At 42.8% G+C, this 19,896-nt stretch overlaps 1 protein-coding gene across 1 annotated transcript in view; it reads left to right on the top strand.

The window, feature by feature from the left end:
* The window catches only part of LOC142463581 (uncharacterized), a 122,560-nt gene that overhangs the window by 26,728 nt on the left and 75,936 nt on the right, over positions 1–19,896 (top strand). Inside the window, exon 2 of the mRNA XM_075566556.1 lies at positions 913–1,192. Coding sequence (XP_075422671.1) covers positions 913–1,192 — 280 coding nt within the window. The remainder of the gene's footprint in view (positions 1–912; positions 1,193–19,896) is intronic.

Here is a 19,896-nt window from a genome sequence, read left to right as displayed (position 1 = left end):
CATGAATTTACTAGTGCTTGTCCAGTATGCGCACAAAACAAGACTCTTCATCAAAGACCCTCAGGCTTGCTCATGCCCTTGCCCGTACCTGAACGTCCATGGTCACATATTTCAATGGATTTCATTGTGGATCTACCACCTTCCAGAGGGATGAATAAAATTTTGGTCATCGTTGACTGTTTTTCAAAACAGGCCCACTTTGTTCCACTCAAAGGACTTCCCTCCTCACCCACCCTAGCTGATATCTTCACCAAGGAGGTGTTTCGCATCCATGGGATACCTACATCCATAGTCTCGGACCGAGGCACGCAATGTATTTCGAAATTTTGGCGTGCTTTCTCCAAGAGGCTTGGCATGGCGCTATCCTTCTCGTCAGGCTATCATCCCCAGACTAATGGGCAAACTGAGAGACTAAGTCAAACGCTGGAACAATACCTACGGTGTTTTAATTCCGATTCATAGGATAATTGGGTTGACCTGCTACCTTGGGAAGAATTTGCAACCAATTAACTTCGTAATGAATCCACGCACGAAACCCCGTTCTTCGTGAATTATGGTTTCCACCCAAGTCGACTGCCAATCTCAAACATTCCGATAGGAGTGCCGGCGGCTGATGAATGGGTAACTACTCTTCAGGAGTCATGGATCAAGATCCAATCCGCTCTTCTTAACGCCGCTCAGAAATTCAAGTCTCAGGCAGACCACCGTCGTCAACAGGCCCCTAATTACAAGCCAGGGGACCGAGTTTGGCTTTCATCCAAGAACATCAAGTTGAAGTCTCCGACCCCAAAATTGGCACCCCGATTCTTAGGGCCTTTTCTGATCCAGGAACAAATCAATCCTGTGGCATTTCGTCTGCAACTTCCGTCTTCCATGAGGATCCCAAACGTATTCCACGTTTCCTTGCTCAAGCCATTCATCCAGAGCAAACAGTTCCCTGCTAAGACCCATAAACCCAAACCAGTCATGGTCCAAGGACACACTGAATTTGAAATACAGACAATCATGGATTCTCGCGTATCCATAGGAAAGATACTATTCCTTGTTCACTGGAAGGGTTATGGCCCAGAGTTACGCTCTTGGATACCCAAGGAGGACATCCATGCTCCAGTTCTCTTGGATCGCTTCCATAAGAAATTCCCACAGAAGCCTTGGATGGATCGTCCGGAGGTCGATCTGAAGGGAGGGTACAGTAAGGAATTGGGGGCCACGTCCCCTGTGACGTGACCACTCCTTACCCACTACCAGTACTATAGCTGCTGCTGCCTCTGCCCCTCATCGCTACCCCTGCCGGCGCGCGGCACTTCCTGCTACTCACTCCGCGGCCGCCATCTTGGATTCTTGCGCCGGTGTTACAGAGTGCGCATCTATCCCTGGCACTTGTAACATGCGCGCCATGCCTGCCTCCGCCCCCCGCTCAGCCTGGGAGTTATTGCCACACCTTCTGCACTCTCAGCTGAGCCCTGTTACTCCCAGCCTCTAAGTAGCTGCTCCTCGTCACCCCCTAGTCCAGATTGGTGGATACCGCTTTAAATACTCTGCTCTGTCACTTCCTCCTTGCTCTGCATAGCTCCTTGCTTCCTGTGTAGCCTGGAAACTGTGTCGTGCTCCTGTTTTGTCTTTACCCCTACAGATTTGAACCGGCTTGTTTGACTTACCTCTCTGGCTCCCGACTTCGGCTTACCCATCACGATTCTTACCTCTCAGACCCTTGGACACAGAAACAGATTTGACTACGGATCTCTCTATACTCCTGAACTCGGCAAGTACAACGACTATTCTGAATCTTAACCCAGGCCTGGCCACGCTACAACCACATCCCAGACCCGCTCCCTCTGCTGTCTGTGTGTATATTCAACATCCCACCTCAGTACAGGGGACTGGCCTGGTTTGCGGGCTGCACAGCTTGACACATATCACCCATTACAAGCCAATCTCCCTGAGGAAGAGGGCATGGGTGTTACACTAATAAAGTGGATGGACACTCTGCTTTATGTGGAGAGGCTAGCTAAATAAGATTTGTTTACATCAGAAAATAGGATATATGATAACTATATACAAATATACTGTATTCTGGGACAATACAAGGATCTTACAAAATAACTATTCATTTCAAAGGCAGTACAAAGGACACAGGGTCATCCCTTAAGGTTGGAGGAAAGGAGAATTCATGCACAACAAAGAAAAGGGTTCTTTACAGAAAGGGCAATTACAATGTGGATTTCATTACCCATGGAGACTGTGATGGCAGATATAATAGATTTGTTCAAAAAAAGGTTGGACATTTTTAGAAAGGAAACGTATACAGGGATATACCAAATAAGTAAACATGTAAAGGATATTGATCCAGGGAGTAATCCTGAAGAATTTATGTTTCCTCTTATGAGATATCATTAAATGATATTTCACTTGGGTTTTTTGTTTGCCTTCCTCTAGATTAATATACTTCTAGTACAAATATAGGATAAAGTATCTGTCGTCTAAATTCAGCATAGGTTGAACTTGATGGACGTATGCCTTTTTTCAACATCATCTACTATGTAATTAAAAACATAGGTAAGTGTTATGCTCACTCATTTGTGATGGATAAAAAAAGCACTCACACTTTAAAGGGAAGTTTGGTGCCCTTTAGCATGCGTACTTGGAGCTCTTCACCGCTCCTGTCTACTGTTACTTCGGTACTTCCTATAGGAGGCATGGTGTATTTCCAATTGACATGTGGGATTATGGCCAGTAATTTACTGGGCAGGTTGAATCTCAACTTTACTTAATACGCAACTTGCAAAGATAAATCATATGTATTTTCTGACAGTGTCACTTCATCAAAGAGAATGATATGATCACCAGGATCTTTTATAGTCGCAACAACTGGCCTATTTGTTAACCTGAGCATATGTTACTAATAATTGAACAGCTGTTACATACAAATAATTATTGCATAAGAGATATTAGATCACCGCTTTACCCCCACAAAACATGGATAGGATATCTCCTATCCATATACATATATATCAACCTGTAGACAGATCATGAAAATCACCTGAAGAGATTATAAAAAGAAAGAAATAATATTGAAAAAATTTGTTGGTAAAAATAACTTAAAACAGGGATAATTAAAATGGCCGACATGGAATATGTAGCCAAGTCCCCTACTCTGCCTCTGGTGTGGGGATATGCTGTGCTGTTTGGCCAGAACTCCGCTCGATTGGGAGTGTGGGGGCGGCCATTTTGGTTAGGTGCGCATGCGCAGTGTCAAGAGTGTGGCAGCCATCTTAGGATGGCTCCTCGTATGCAGCATCGGGACTATATGTTCCAGTATCCTCAGGTGGGAGATAAGACCAAATGGGACTGTACCAGAAAATGGGATTTTGGGAGCAGGAGGGACAGGATATCCTCCATAGGGGGAAAGCAATCCAGCCAGTCCTGACGGAGGAGCGAAGGGAGAAGGTAGTGTCCGGGGAGAAGTGCTTCCTGGACAAGGCCTTGACTTTGCCCCTTAGGCCCCAGTCAGACCCTGAGCCACGAGATCCGGGTTTGCAGGGACAGCCCCAGATAGGGACTCTTCCCATTATTATTATTGCTGCGCCGGTGGCGGACGACTACGCGGCGACCTGGGACCAGGCCACAGTATTCCAGAACAGTTGGGTGAGGCACTCCAGCTGGAGCTCACCCCACGAGGAGGAGCGGGACCCTTAGGAGAGAGGGGAATTGTTGTCAGAGGCCCCTCTGCGTGGGACCTACTCCAACACACCTCTACAAGCGGCACCTGGGTACTTGAGTACTTGTGCACCAACATTTACAAGGGGTAGCACTACATCTTATTTGGGTGGGATTGCTGGGACGGACAGCAGGGGTTATTGGTGCCACAGCACCCTCAGTACTTTGGGGGAACCACTAAGTGTTGGGGTCACTGCACTACACTGTATTACGTAGTAGCGTGTGTGTTATATGTGTAATATTGTTACGGTAAAGACCAGTTATATATACATTGTGTTGTGTTATTGCTTACTGTGGTTGTATTGGTTTCTGTTTGGGGTTATCCCACCAACGCTGGGATCCCCCATAGGTGGAGGTGCTGCACTTCAAGGAGAAAGAGCTCACCTCAAGCTCCCAGAAGCGGAGGCTTAGGCCTCCTGTGAGCAACAGGTACAGCAGCACGCGTAGTCGCCCACTTATTTCCCTTAGGCATAGGGAAAGGTGGCTACATGTATAAGTATATACATATCCAAAAAACTACTCATGCAGTCTGATAATGTATGTACATCTATATTGATGTACCTATTCAAATGTTTGTTTGTTTCTTACCATGGTTACCAAATTTATTTTCATTTTTTTTTTTTTGTAACTTAAATGTTATTGAGTTTCAATACAGTATACAAGTAACAATACATTTCATATTTCTGGTAACAACACAGTAAAATCAAATAAAAAAATTCGAGCAAATTGTCTGAATATTTAGTACAATTTGCAAAATACATTTAATGATTTGTACTGTATCAAGAATCCAGTTGATTTTTTTAAAAAGTTTTTATCACTTAACAATAAAAAAATCATTTCATCGCACACGCGGTATGGCCTGCCTTATAGAGTTATGGCCTTTTATTCGCACACGCTGTCATGTGGAGTATGGACGAGGCCTAATAACAGGAGCAGCAACAGCAGCTAACACGTCATCAACCCCAGGACCACAATTGCTTAGACGTGTTAATCTGTTATCTGAAGACAATGTTAATCTGAAGACAAATATTAGCTTTGTTTCTGAATATGAGGACCGTTGAACGTTTTCATGTGCGCACAAATGTGTTAAAGAAAGAAAAAATAAGAGACAAATGTGCCGATTGGAGACTGAGCTGCGAATATCCGCGCCTGTGAAGAAATGCCAGATATGCCGCAAGGTCGAATATCAGTGAATAATTTGCCAATCTCTACTACTGATACTGTACCATTACAGTAGCATATGGGAGTAGTTTAGGTCTAAACAAGATACAACGTGTCTATTGAATTCAGCTCTGGAAATAATTCATAACTGTACTGTATTTTCAGTGGTACACAGGATGGCAACATCAAACCCCGAGTTATTAGGCCTTTCTTCCCATTCAAAATAGTGACGATGCTAATTGAATTTTTGGAATCAAACCCTACCCTTTCATTAACAGATCAATATTTTGGTCCTCACAGAGGAACTTTATGTATGTTATAATATTTCTAATAATTCCCATCTTCCCCTTATTGGATTCTTTATTGGTCTTTTCAGTGTTGCCGGGCATACAGTAGTATGGACTGTTATCTGGACTGCCTTGTAATATGGATATCATTGCTAATAGCTCCTCCCCAGATACCTTCCATCGTAAGATTGAATGAAAGCTGCATCATCCACTATGCATTACCCCTCTTCTCAAGTCACTATATTGAATAAGGGCTTAAGTAACTCACTTTGGATTGACAGTTTTATAGTGAGTTGGCAAAACATTCTTCACTAATCTCTTAATTTTATAGCATAGGAATTGGCAACATGAGGGATGCTAAATGTGCAGTTTTCGGCTGCTGGATTTCTGTCACACCCAGTCATAGCCAGTCCGCTTTCCAGAACTTTCTGATCCCCCGTAGGCAGATTTGATCTCTTAACCATCAAATCATGTTACAACTGTTTTAATACGGTATCCTAAATGAAACCGCCAGTTTGGGGTGCCACAAAAGATGTCTGAAATTTTCCATACTTCAACTTCGAAATCAAAAAGGTATGCCTTAATAAGCAGGTCACCAACAGGAGAACTCATATACAGGGTACCAAATATATGAATTATGATGTATACCCAAGCATATCTACCATAGAAAGTTCTGAATAAGAATTACACAGAATTGTACAGAAACACCAAATAATGTCAGTGTGTTTTCATGCAATAGTGCCCTTATGGGAACTACACACAGCTTAATATATAACCCCATTCCATTGTGATAAACTATTTAGTTAAAGTAATAAATGTATGCCCCCCCTTTATTTGCAATAGCAAGATAACTGGGAAGAGGGGGGGGGGGAGAACTCAAGTGCTCAACCTCAATATTTTGAACTGTGGGGATCCTCCCAGTTCCTGAGGTACTTACCAGTGAAGTCAGTGGAAATCTCCATTCAGGGGAAACAAAATGGCTGCCAAATCTTGCTGGTTCAGCATGCCAATAAGATGTTGCTGCATCGTCAGTAAGTGTTTTCTTTTTGGTTCTGGTTTTGCCAATATTAGATTTGCTTGGTGTTGGATTTTGATCAAATTATGGAAAAATCGCAAAATAAGTAGGAACATGCAAAAACGGCATAATAAAGGATGTAAAATGCTTAAAATAAGTATACAATAATGATTAGGAAAGCAAAATAATATAACTGAAACATAAAACAATAACAACGATATGGGGCCTCATGCAGTAAAGCCCGTTATCGCCAGCTTCTCGCAAAAATAAAGCCGCTCGGCGAAAAGCCACTTTTCAGCGCTCATCGCCAGTATCTCAAACTCGCTGTATTCAATAAGCCCCACCAGCATATCGCAGCTGATCGCCGCTCTAGAATGCCGAGTTCCTCTCAAAATCGACCGCCACAAAACGTTGCCAAGAAGGTGGGGAGAAGTGGCGAGGCGGCACTTACAAACCTCTTTGATTTCTGGTTCAGGGACCCCCTGCTTCCCGAGTTACAAGGGCAGTTATGGGACATCGGATGCCAGTGTTGCCGCCATTTTAATTGTGTCCACGTCGCGTGACATGTGATATGAAAATAATGGAATACCGACACCCCATATCTGGGCCTGTAACTTGGGAAGCAGGGGGTCCCCGAGGCTGAAATCAATGTGGTTCATCTCCGGAGACCCCCTGCTCCCGCACACTATTAATGAAAATTACATTAATGCAGCTTCATTACCATAGCGGCAAGCTGCTACGGTAATGAATTATTGTTTATTGATATGTGTGTTTTGATACTAGTGAAGATGTTCAGGGGGTCTCCGGAGCAGAACCTTGTTGATTTTAGGTCCGGGGACCCCCTGCTTCCCGAGATACAGGCCCCTTTATGGGGTGCCAGTATCCCTCTGCTTTGTTTACATCCCACGGTCACATGATCGGGACATCTCCAAGCAGAGGGATACCGGCACCCCAAAACGGGGCCTGTATCTTTGGAAGCAGGGGGTCCCCGGGCCTGAAACCAACGCAGTTCTCCCCCGGAGACCCCCTGCTCATCTACACTATTAATAAAATGTAAATGTTAAAATATTTTTATTTCTGGCGAGATTATCGCTGAGAGAGGTGGATCTCTCTGCAGCAGATAGATCTCGCCGGGTGAGCCCTTCTCGGAGGGCAGGTCATCTTGGCGCAGGCAACTCGCCATATTTGGAAATGTTGTTCTCACAAGTATTTGGGCCTTTATGCATACCGTGAGAGCAACTCGCAAAAATATGGCGAGTTCAAAACCCTGCCTATAATTTTTTCCGGCGCTTACTGCATGAGGTCCATGGTGAAAAACATAGAGAGATGAGCACATAAACCTAGTGTCCTGTTTCATTTTTGGGTTTTGGTTCTAAATATCTTTTGAGTTTTGGTTTTGAATTTTATTTTTCAATATACTGTAAAGTTCTGGTAGGTTTCACACACCCGGTTTTGCCCAGCTGTTCCCATTACCCAAACTTGGTACATAACTGTAACTTATGCTCGTCACAAACAGGATGGAACTATGGGACCAAGGTGCGGATCGCAGGGGTCACTAGGTCGAGGATTAGAGAGGTGCGGATCGTAGGGGTCTCTAGCCGGGTCAAGAAGTCAGCGAAGTCAGATACATCAAGGCAAGGCACAAACAAGCCAAGGCGAGACAGAGCGCTTGCGACCTGCACGACGTCACAAGTGATTATGCTCAGCTAACTTCCTGGTAGAAGGGCTGAGCCTAAACAGCAGGGTCATCCAATGAGGTACAGACAACTATAGATAGGAACCTCGCTCTAACCCCTTGATGGTTGAGGCGTGCTGCCTAGGGAGTGAATCAATGGATATATTGCGGGTGTATCTAGAGAGGTACACAGAAAGAGTCCCTTTGTAGGCGCACCGCAGACCTTTATAAAATAAAAGTGGTCAGGGGTGAAAATAAATGTGTGTATAACGAAATGTCTTTAATACTTTAGTCAATTCAGTGAAAATGTGATAAAAACAGTATACATATTCTACTAAATATACTGTGTTAAAATAGACACTAAATAGGTCTAAAGAATCTACTGTAGGCCCCCAATAGGCATAGGTATCAAGTATTCCTGGCTATTGCTGAACTATTGTTAATCACTGTTGTATCTTTGAGATTATTCATGCATCTATAATCATTATTGGATTATTGGAATACCTACGAGGTAGGTATTCATCAGTTTGAATGGATACCTGGTGATAATTGGTGTAAACCCAAACCCTATTCCACACTCTAAGTGGCTCATTTATCCTGATGTAATGATCTTATATGGATAGGCACTGTGGTTCTGATGGTACAGTGAAGTTAAGCAATGATGTTTAAGGATGCACTCGTGGTCACCCGCAGGCAGCTGGAATCCACCGCGCATGCGTCTACGGCGTGTGCAAGAGTTGCTGGCTGCCCACTGCGTCTGGCAAGGTAAGTATAGTAATAGTGACTAGAATGGTATTGCCACTCAGAGGTTCCCATAGAGGGAGAAATGGGCATGATACACTTCAATGTATGTTCTAGGGATAATGTATTGTTTAATCACCGCTTAGCCATTATATATGAAGCAGATGTGAATGGGATGATTTCTAGTACATATTGCTAAGCAGTGTCTCGCTAAGGGGTGCAGTACGTTCCCCCCTCGAAACGGCCCAGGTTCAAATACATTGAGTAAATGTATACACTGGTGCAGTGTTACTATGATATCTAGCGACAGTGCCCTTTTCCCTGCAAGGAAAGAGAGTGTATTTGTGCCCTCTTGTATCTATTTAGTGTATTTCACAAGGCGGTTGTTTAAACCCACAGATGTACTATTCTATTGTTGGTACAATTCTTGTACGTACAGATCTATGTTTGGTTAGAGATTCTAACTGCGCATGCGTCGACTTCAGTGAGTGTTGCTACTATGCGGTGAAGTACAGAGGCTGTTTGCCATACTTCCCCTTGCGCCACCTATCAAGGGGCGCTAGGGGAAGTACGGCAAACAGCCTCTGTACTTCACCGCATAGTGCGGACTGCAAAGCAGGGTTCGATCAGACTCTGCATCCAAACCTGGCCCCTTTTTCTAATAGGGACCCAGTGATATTCCCTGGCACGATACTGTTTAATTACACTCACCAACAATTGCCACAAGCAGCACGAAAACCAGTTGCTCTCTGTAGAGACAGTCAGAGTATCACGGTACACGTAGCAACACTCACTGAAGTCGACGCATGCGCAGTTAGAATCTCTAACCAAACATAGATCTGTGCGTACAAGAATTGTACCAACAATAGAATAGTACATCTGTGGGTTTAAACAACCGCCTTGTGAAATACACTAAATAGATACAAGAGGGCACAAATACACTCTCTTTCCTTGCAGGGAAAAGGGCACTGTCGCTAGATATCATAGTAACACTGCACCAGTGTATACATTTACTCAATGTATTTGAACCTGGGCCGTTTCGAGGGGGAACGTACTGCACCCCTTAGCGAGACACTGCTTAGCAATATGTACTAGAAATCATCCCATTCACATCTGCTTCATATATAACGGCTAAGCGGTGATTAAACAATACATTATCCCTAGAACATACCTTGAAGTGTATCATGCCCATTTCTCCCTCTATGGGAACCTCTGAGTGGCAATACCATTCTAGTCACTATTACTATACTTACCTTGCCAGACGCAGTGGGCAGCCAGCAACTCTTGCACACGCCGTAGACGCATGCGCGGTGGATTCCAGCTGCCTGCGGGTGACCACGAGTGCATCCTTAAACATCATTGCTTAACTTCACTGTACCATCAGAACCACAGTGCCTATCCATATAAGATCATTACATCAGGATAAATGAGCCACTTAGAGTGTGGAATAGGGTTTGGGTTTACACCAATTATCACCAGGTATCCATTCAAACTGATGAGTACCTACCTCGTGCTCCATACCACCCAATAATGATTATAGATGCATGAATAATCTCAAAGATACTACAGTGATTAACAATAGTTCAGCAATAGCCAGGAATACTTGATACCTATGCCTATTGGGGGCCTACAGTAGATTATTTAGACCTGTTTAGTGTCTATTTTAACACAGTATATTTAGTAGAATATGTATACTGTTTTTATCACATTTTCACTGAATTGAATAAAGTATTTATGACATTTGACATAGGCTGGAGACAATCAGGCAACCAGAGCTTGATGGGGGTAGGGCTTGAGCCCACTCCTCACAATAACCCCATGTACAATATTAAAGGATAGTAAATGATGTAGTAATTTTATCAATATGTATCTCAGAGATCAAGGATCATACTTTTCCAAACAACCAAAGAAGCAAACAAGCATTGGCGAGTGGAAAAAAAAAAGAACAAAGAGCATGAAATCAAATAAGAAATCCCCCATAGTGTAGCAAGTTTAAAAGTTTTTATCCAAATGTAAGAGAGTAATCAAACTACTCACAAAACATTAACACAGCATGCAGTGTGGAACTTGCTGGCATCCTCCACTCCGACTTCTGTGTCATGTGGGTGCAATCTGACGTCACGGTCGCTGGCTTCACTCTTCTAGTTTACTACCAAACCACAGGCCAAAATTTCAAAAACGCGTAGGGATTAGCAGCATAGCCTGTCGTTTATCAAAAGTCCAGACGAGTGAAGCCGGAGACCGTGACGTCAGATAGCTCCCACGTGATGCAGAAGTCAAAGTGGAGGATGCCAGCGTGGAAGCAATCTCCAAAACAATACCAGCAACAGCACACAATAATGCTCTATAGTTATTTTTAAGTGATTTTGTAATGTAATGTATTCTTTAATTTACAATACATAAATGGTGCATTTACACTGTTTTAACCAATTTTAAATAGAAGCAAATAAAAGTTTAGTAATTCTTACTGATAAAAAAAAAGATTATTTTTTGTGTGTTGGTAACTACATATAAAACCGGTCTATTTTACAGATATGATAGCCATATAAATTAATAAATTGTAGGCATAAAAATCTGACATGGAGGGGGTTACACAACCCTAAACACTCCTCTCAGTATTCTTTGTTCTATAATAAATACGTCTAAAGCATAATCCTTTCTAATCCTACATGACAATTCGTGTATCATTTTTGCAGCTTTGAGTTATATCCTTTAAAATCTTCAGCATCTTTGTGTTGTGGAAACCAAAGCTGTACACATTACATTACAGTACTTCAACTGAGGTCTCTGAAGGGTCTGAACAAAAACTTGAGTATGTTCCTTTTCCTTTCATTCTGTGGGTGTTGTTTAGTAGTCTCCCGTTTGCCAAACTAGGACAGAACCAGTGCAAAATAATTGTGCCAGACATATAAAAAAAATCCACAGGAGAGATGTATCAATGTAAAGAAACTGCAAATAGCAGTTTGTTAAGCACTTCTTGATAAAGTGCATAACCTGCACGAAACGCGTAGAAGGGCTGCACTCCTTGGTTTTAATGGCCTCCTCAATAAAGTAGTTATTTTTGCCAGACCTGCTTTTCTCTCTCTTGCAGTGCGCTGCACACACATTGTTTTGGAATCTTTGGATTTGGACACAGCTGCACGCTCAAGGAAGACTGCTGGGGACTACGTGAGTACACATACCTAAGAGCCAAGCTAATGAGGAGGGGAGGGGTATCTTCGTGCCCACCCCCTACCTTCAGGTGTTATAGAGCCTTTTTTTATATAGGTTTAGAGGGTGACTGGAATCACTGTTTCATTGGTTAAAGTACCCAACGTGTTTCTCCTTTTTATGATTGGACTATACTATGGGGACAGGACCAGGCACTTGAGCATCACCTCTTCTCTACATTTATGTTTTGTCACTTTGCTTGATTTTCTACTTGCATTTGCTTCAAATGTAAGAAAGAGTTTCCAAAGTTTGATGCAAATTGTTAGCCAGAAACTTAGGCCATGGCTAATGAAGTATTAAAACTAATCTCCCCCCTATTTGACGAAAAACAAAATGAATACAAGAAACACCAACACAGATTGACTCACAGAGCCACAGAATAGGGGAAGTACAGAGCAGAACTCAAGGATACAAAGATTACATCAAGCAACTTCTATGCAAACATGAAACACAACCAGAAACCATAACAAATATGCAAGAAAAACTAGATTTAGAGAAGAGAAGAGATCGTAAGGATACCAGAATCTGTGAAAGGAAAATACTTCATCCATCTGCTCTCAAAATAATTCAACAGAAGACCTGAAAATAGCAGGACAAGTGATCCTAAGATTTCTAAACTTTGCAGAAAGAATGACAATCCTTGTAACCTAAAGCCTACAGGATATCAGACCTGCAATATGAAGGCAACAAATTATTGGTTTTCCAATATTTCTCAGCTCAACTCACCTTATAAAGGAATCAATTCTCCCTGCTATGTTAGGAACTTTACCAAAAGGCAAACAATTTGCACTGTTGTATGCTGCTAAGATGAGGGTGATGGAAGGGTCCAAGACACTACTATTTGACATACAAGAACCGACATAAGCACACTTCAAAATATCGCCAAACTCACAGCAGAAAATATCCTGAACTAAACAAAGGGTAAAATTAGCAAGATTGTGTTGCCGGGTGGCAGCAGTGTTCTCAACATTGGCACAAAAGCACAGAATGTGTGGCACAAAGTTCACAGTTACAGCATGTTGCTGTTTCCTAAATTGGAACTCACAAAATATTGTGATGAACAAAGTCAACCAAAGCCAAGACTAAACAAGGATACTAAACATCTCAAGGTGGCTCTCACTGGGAAGACACGCCTCTAATCCCAAACAAACAAAAGGACAAAAAATCCTCTGTCCCAAAAGGGATTGGATAAATGCAGCCACAAAAAGAAGCTGAAACCAACGCCAACAAATCCCAGATTCAGATAAATAATCTCAAGATAGTCTCCTGGAATGTTGGAGGACTGAACTCACCAGCGAAAAGCAGAACGATACTTCCCCACATCAAGCTTTCCAAAGCACAGGTGATGCCCCTCCAGGAAACACATCTCCTGAAAGACACAAAAAGACTCAGAACACCATGGATCAAAGAAGCGATCGTGGCACCATATACAGGAAAGCAAAGAGGAACTGTAATACTAGTGTAGCCATGCCATCTGTGGCTACTAGTTTTCTTCCATCCTGGCAGTAAGTCCTGGTATAAGCAGGCCTTGCCAGTAGTTGATATGGGGTTTTGCCCCTCCTTGGTGCTGCACTTAAGTGACAGTAGGAGGCAGTGACATCAGGCCTGGGCATGACCAATCATGAGTCAGACCTAGTGCCCTCCTTCTGGCTGTACCTAAGGGCAGGTACTGCCCAAATTCGGGAGTGCCTTTCCCCACTTGAGGAAGGCAGGTCACACAATAGAGAGGCTGCATATTAGGGCTTCTCCAGTCCTCTTCCCTCCGGGGGAGAGTGAGTGTGGACCATAACTCCGCCTCTGCTAGGGAGGCAGGGAAGAGCTAGGATGGCTGCAGGTGCCCATGGCCTGTAGTGGCAGTCCAGGGACCATCCTTCAGTAGTAGCTGAGAGACTGTATCGGGCAGAACCCTGCCTTGTTACTATGCTATACAGAAGAGATAATAAACCGTTCCTGTTGTTATACCTCCTGCCTGGTGCGTGACCATACTGGGGGGGAGAGGTAATTGTTCTACCGCAGGAGTTCACCTTCAGTTCCTGGAGCCTACGGCAGATGGAGGCGCTGCACTGCTTAAGAGATATGTAGGGTATGAACCCCAGAAGCCTAGTCCTATGTCCCCACTACAACCAGTGGATGACCCAGCCCTCCTGTTATCAGCAGGTATCATGCACCACATGACCAGTAATGGCCAAATCTCCCACTGGGTGGGGGAAACACGGTTACACTAATAAACAAACATTTTCACAGATTTATATCAAACAATACAGGCGTGGGAGGCAACAATCATTATCGTAGGGGGTGACTTCAATTTGGTGGAAGACTGGAAGCTAGACAGATCAGGAGACAAAGGGGTACCACACTACTTACACACAACTAGACACCATAAAAACCTGCAGGGAAAACCTAGCACTGGCAGACCCCTGGAGAATCTTAAGCCAACTAGAAAGGGAATAAACTTTCTTTCTGCACGCACATGACATGTTTTCTAGAATAGACTACATCCTAGTGTCAGCTAACTTAATGCAGAAAATCAGCAAGACTAAAATAGAAAAACATTATAATCTACAGATCTTGCACCGACATGGATTCATTTAAAACTCAACAACCCTAAGAACACCTCCTGAAGATGGCGTATGCCAACATACCTAATTGAATCCAGAGTTTAAAGATTATTTATGAAACCAACCATAAGACGGATAATAAACAACACACTAAAGAATCAATACTGTACTGGGACACATCCAAAGCAGTACTAAGAGGCCATAAAATGCATTCAGTATCAGAAAAAACTAAATCCCCAAAAAGTTAACCAATCTACTGTAAATACACACCTAACGCAGGCATACCAAACATACAAGACAAACAACACAGCTCACAACAAAAACAACTTACCTAGAAACAAAGGTAAGGTAAATATGATGCGTTACTCACTGAGAGCACAAACTCAACTTCTATAGCAAAAAAAAACCTGAATATTTGAGATGGAGCAACAAGCCTGGTAAAATATTGGCTAACCTAACAAAACTTAAAAATTAGCTGACCAAATAGTATCCCTCTGTACTAAAGAAGGAAACAGAACAGTAACGGGAATGTTCTGCTATTAGACACATTTGATCTTATGCGGTTTGCTGCAAAATCACAGATATGAGATCTAATTGTAGGTTAATAACAAGGTTACATTTCATTATTTCCCTGCTTATTACAAATAATTTCTACTTCCAAATGATGTACAGTTGAAACAGTATTAACACAGAGTCAACACAGATAGTTGTCAAAAGCTTTAGCAACAGTAAGCTAAGAAACAGAAACTTGACGCCTTGGCTGTTACCTTGAGAACATTTGTAATGAACTCTTTATCATGTGAATCACACAGCCAGTCATTTCAGTCTGACTTGGTGAGCGATCGATACCTACAGTACACTCAAGGACATTATCAAAGCTGCTCCCATGGCCATCCTAGGAGTAAGGCAATATATAAACGACTTAATAATGAAGTCAAGGGAATGATATACTGCATTGCTATGCAAGTAAGAAGTCAATCCATTGTATGAAATCATGCATTACGGTATTCTTACTTGAACAAAGTCTGGTCCGTTAAGATTCAATCAATCAAACCTGAAACTTAATAGATATAGCCACACTTATGCAGAGGGGTTTTTCTAGCACTACTACTTTTACATTTTGCATCTTATCTTGATCCCACATTTCATTCCCTCCAACTGTACCTACTTAGCATGTACTGTACCTGTTTGTTATGTCCAGTACCTATTATAAACCAGCTGGTGCTTATCGCAGCTATTTGTGCCTGGGGTCGAAGCTTGGATTCTTCAGCTAATTAAAGCAGCTGGGAGAATAATGACTGGTTTCTTAATGCACTGACCTAGCAAATAAAGTATACCTATTTTCACGTGTGAAATGTTGGAGAGTCTGACATTTCCTTGTACCATCCTTTATTACCCGCTTATTTTGGAGTATTATTCAGATATATTTTAAGGTCCACTGTGAAGTACAAGGGGTTGGGGGGTCAGAAATACAGGGGGGATTGAGAGACAGTGAAGGGGAGTAATACAGGGGGTTGAGATAGAGGGAGTGAAGGAGTGGGGGGGGGTGGGCAAATACAGGAGGAGTGTAGGCGGAAGAAATATAGGGAGAAGTGGTGGGGATAGAAATACATGGGGTTGTGAAAGGAGAAATACATGGGGGAGCAGTGGGGGATAAATAAATGGGGGGAGAAATACAGAGAGGAGTGAGAGAGAGAGAGTGAAATAAGTGAAGGGGTAGAAATACAGAGGGAGAGGAATGGAGAGAGAGTGTAAAATGCATTGCTTGTCACTGTGCTTATCTATACCCAGAAAGGGGCATAGATAAGCACATTGGTAGTCAATGGGCAACCTAAAAAAAAAAAACACAATGAAATAAAATACAATCAATGTGTTTCTTTCCTTTGCTGGATTCCCCCTCCGAATCACTCCAAAAAAAGAAAGACATTTACATGGTATAGCTACCAATCCAATTGGTGGGTATACCATGTGATGGCTGTCATTTTTTTTTGCTGAAATGACGTCATCTTAAAGGGAGGAAAGTATGTACTACCTGATATAAGGCTGGTCCGTCTCATTTGAGTCCAAGAAGACATCAGGGCCACATCTCCGGGCCCCTTTGGATTACAAAGAAGAGAAGACAGAAGAAAAGGTTGTTATTAGTTCTATTGTATTGCACCCTAATGTTTTTTTAATGGGGAAAAGCGCTATTAACCATCTTTAGATAATAGCACTTTTACCCATTCCGGTGAGTTGTTGGTACAGGGGGTAGTGATGTAGTAGTTGTTGGTAGTGTTGTTGGTATAGGGGGTGGGTGAAGATGGTAGTTGCCTCAGGATGGTTTGTAGGCCTTGCAAAGGGTTAACCCCTTCATTACATTAGTGGTTGTAACCGCTAAAATAATGAAGGAGTTAAATTCTACTGCCACCGTCCCACAAGACCTAAACACCCACCGTGGGGCAAATACTGGTCAGAGAGAGGAAAAGGGGAAATGGAGAAATCAGAGAGAGAGAAGTTTTTAGTGAAAACCAAATCTAGGTACTGGCTGTTCTTGTGGGTGCTTGCTGCAGTCCACTGTTGGAGGCCTAAAGAAGAGGTTAGAGAGAGAAAGCGGGAAGCCCAAGGGAGAGAGGGGTCATCAATGTGGCAGTTGAAGTCCCCAAGGAGAAGAACAGGGAGTCTGAGAAAAAGAAAGAGAGTCAGGATTTGAAGTGAGAGAGAAAGACAGAAGGGGGCAGAAGTACAGGTAGATTGGCGATAGATGACCACCACATGGACAGGGAGAGGAGACAAAAGCTGGACAGAGTGAGTCTCAAAGGAGGGAAAAGAGAGAGAGGAATAGAAAGGGTTCGGTAATGGCAGAAAGAGGAGAGGAGGAGCCCCCCGCCTCCACCCCTGCCATGAGGGTGTGGGAGAAAGAAAGACGACCGTAAGAGAGGGCAGCTTCCAGTGCAGAGTCAGACTAAGTGAGCCAAGTCTCAGCTATAGCAAAGAGGAGTGTGAGAGAAAAAGAAGTCATGAACAGAGATGAACTTGTTAGAAAGGGAGCGTGCATTCCAAAGGGCCACAGGGGAAATGGAGAGAGGAGGGAGGGTGACGGGATGGGTATGAGGTTAGAGGGTTTGGCACCAGAAATAGTAGAAGTTATATATGGGAGGAGAGGACGACAGCATGTAGAAATAAGGCAGGAACCTGGTTTGGGAGAGATATCCCCAGAAGCAAGGAGGAGAAGCATGAAAAGAAAAAGAATGTGTGAGGAGGATTTGTAGGGGTGGGTTTTAGTGCAGGGTGTATAACTGTGTAGTGTCAGAGGGCGCAGGTAGGAAAGAAGTTCATGTGAACTGAGAAGTGGCGAAGGAAGGAGACATGGAGATATATGAATAGAGTTAGAGACATAGAAAGAAATGCGTATTTTTAAAAAAAGGGAGGTCAGTGCAAATATATATAGTAGCGGTGACATGAAAGCAATAGGTTTGGGATAGAAATTGTCCCGTTTTCCAGCGCAGTTCAAATCCAGGATCCAGGGTCAATAGGTATTTTGATGTCCACTTGTTTCACTACTGTATTCAATGTTTCAGACAAAAAGATGAATATACATTGCTTTTAAGCTTAAATTCCTATTGTATACAAAGTGCCATTTTTGCAAGAAAATATCAAGTCCGTTTTAGGCAAAAGCTTCTCAGCCATTACAAAGTTACCAAGGACGTGATAAGGGCTTGTGACAGATTTTGTGTGTAGGAGTTTTAGGAATTGAGCCAAAATACTTTCCAACTTTTAATTAAGTTTTTGAAACAAGCAGAGTGGAACCTTCATTTCACTGACAAGCCTTTCCAGTGATAAGAACTCAAGTCGCTCTGAAGATGTTGAAGGCATTGAGAAGACTGTTAGATCTTGACTGCAGAGAAGTGGTGCAATAATTAAATGTGAATAGTTCTGTTTGCTGTCGGTGTAGGAGCCAAAACTAATCAGCACCGTCTACGCTGAATATAATGCTGCTTATACTTTCCCAGGCTCTTAGATAGAGCCTTGAGCAACCTTGTAAAAGTGCTATCCGATGGTACTGTATGTATTTATTTATGTATAATTTTATTTTTATAGTATCAACATTATACACAGCGCTCTACAAAATTCCAATGCTGAATTCATTGGCTGAACTGCTCACGCAATGCGGCCGCCGAGCGAAAAAAAAACATAAATCATTTGTAGCTTGAAAATTTTGCCGCGCGGTCACTCTGCATCGCGCCTGCGCTTGCGCACACTATGGCTGCACTCATTGACTTCCACAGATTTGCTCTCGTGAGGGCGCGATGTCGCGCGTGCTGTTGCGGTTACTGTAATCACAGCCTAAGTGGTATACTGTATCAAGAGACGTACAGACACAGAATAACGTGGTATATCAAGAGACGTACAGACACAGAATAACGTGGTATATCAAGAGACGTACAGACACAGAATAACGTGGTATATCAAGAGACGTACAGACACAGAATAACGTGGTATATCAAGAGACGTACAGACACAGAATAACGTGGTATATCAAGAGACGTACAGACACAGAATAACGTGGTATATCAAGAGACATACAGACACAATTATTAAAAGTGCAAGTCAGGGCGGTCCAGTGTATCTGGAGTCAGTAGTGAAGGCAGTAATAATTTTATGCGATGCTTCTTTTAAGAGGTGACTTTTCAGTTGGGGTTTAAAAATGGTAAGAAAATATGATGACGAATATTAAAGGGAAAAGAGTTCCATAGATAGAGAACAGTTAAAAAGGTTAAATATATAAGAGGGCTGGCAAGGAAAAAAGTGGAAAGATGAAACCCCTTTGGGTCAAGTGTAAGAGGTGAGTAGGGACATAATGAGAGATGAGTTGAGATATATGGAGGGGAATTTTATCGTTTATAGAGATAAATAGTACGTCAGCAGAGAGCTTTCAAGAGGTCGGAAACAGATGTGAGTCTAGAAGAGCAGTAGATCATTCTGGCAGCAGGATTTTAAAAAGATTGTATGGTAGAGAGGTGTGAGACAGAGCGGGCAAATAAAAAAATGTTACGGTAATCTACCCGGGAGAAAATTAGGGCATGCATTAGTGTTTCAGTAGTCAAGGTACAGATGGAGAGGGATATATTTGCATTATTGTGGAAGAAGAAATAGCAAGGTTTTATAACAGCGTTTATATGAGGGGAGAAAGAGAAGGATCCGAATGTAAACCCCTAAGCTCGTACTCGCGACATCTTAGACATTTTGGGTCCTATGCGCTTTTTGGTCCGGAAAAAAAACCGCCAAACGCGCGGCGATAAACCACTTTTCGGCACATATCGCAAGTTTTTCAAACTCGCTCAATTCTGGTAGCCCCGATCAGCTTATCAAGGCTGATCGCCGCTTTAGAATTGAGAATTCCTCTTCAAATCGTCCCACCAGAAAAAGTTGGCAAGAAGGTGTTGAGAAGCTGCAAGACTGTCAGGAATCGGCGTCCTCCACGCTCCCCACACAGAGCACTCTCTCCCCTCAGTGGACACACAAAACAATCCTGCCTTACCGACCTCTGCGGCT

Source organism: Ascaphus truei, chromosome 1 (assembly GCF_040206685.1).
Source record: "Ascaphus truei isolate aAscTru1 chromosome 1, aAscTru1.hap1, whole genome shotgun sequence".
Classification (NCBI taxonomy): domain Eukaryota; kingdom Metazoa; phylum Chordata; class Amphibia; order Anura; family Ascaphidae; genus Ascaphus; species Ascaphus truei.
The sequence above is the reverse complement of the archived record's forward strand: the minus strand, read 5'-3'. Positions and strand labels throughout refer to the sequence as shown.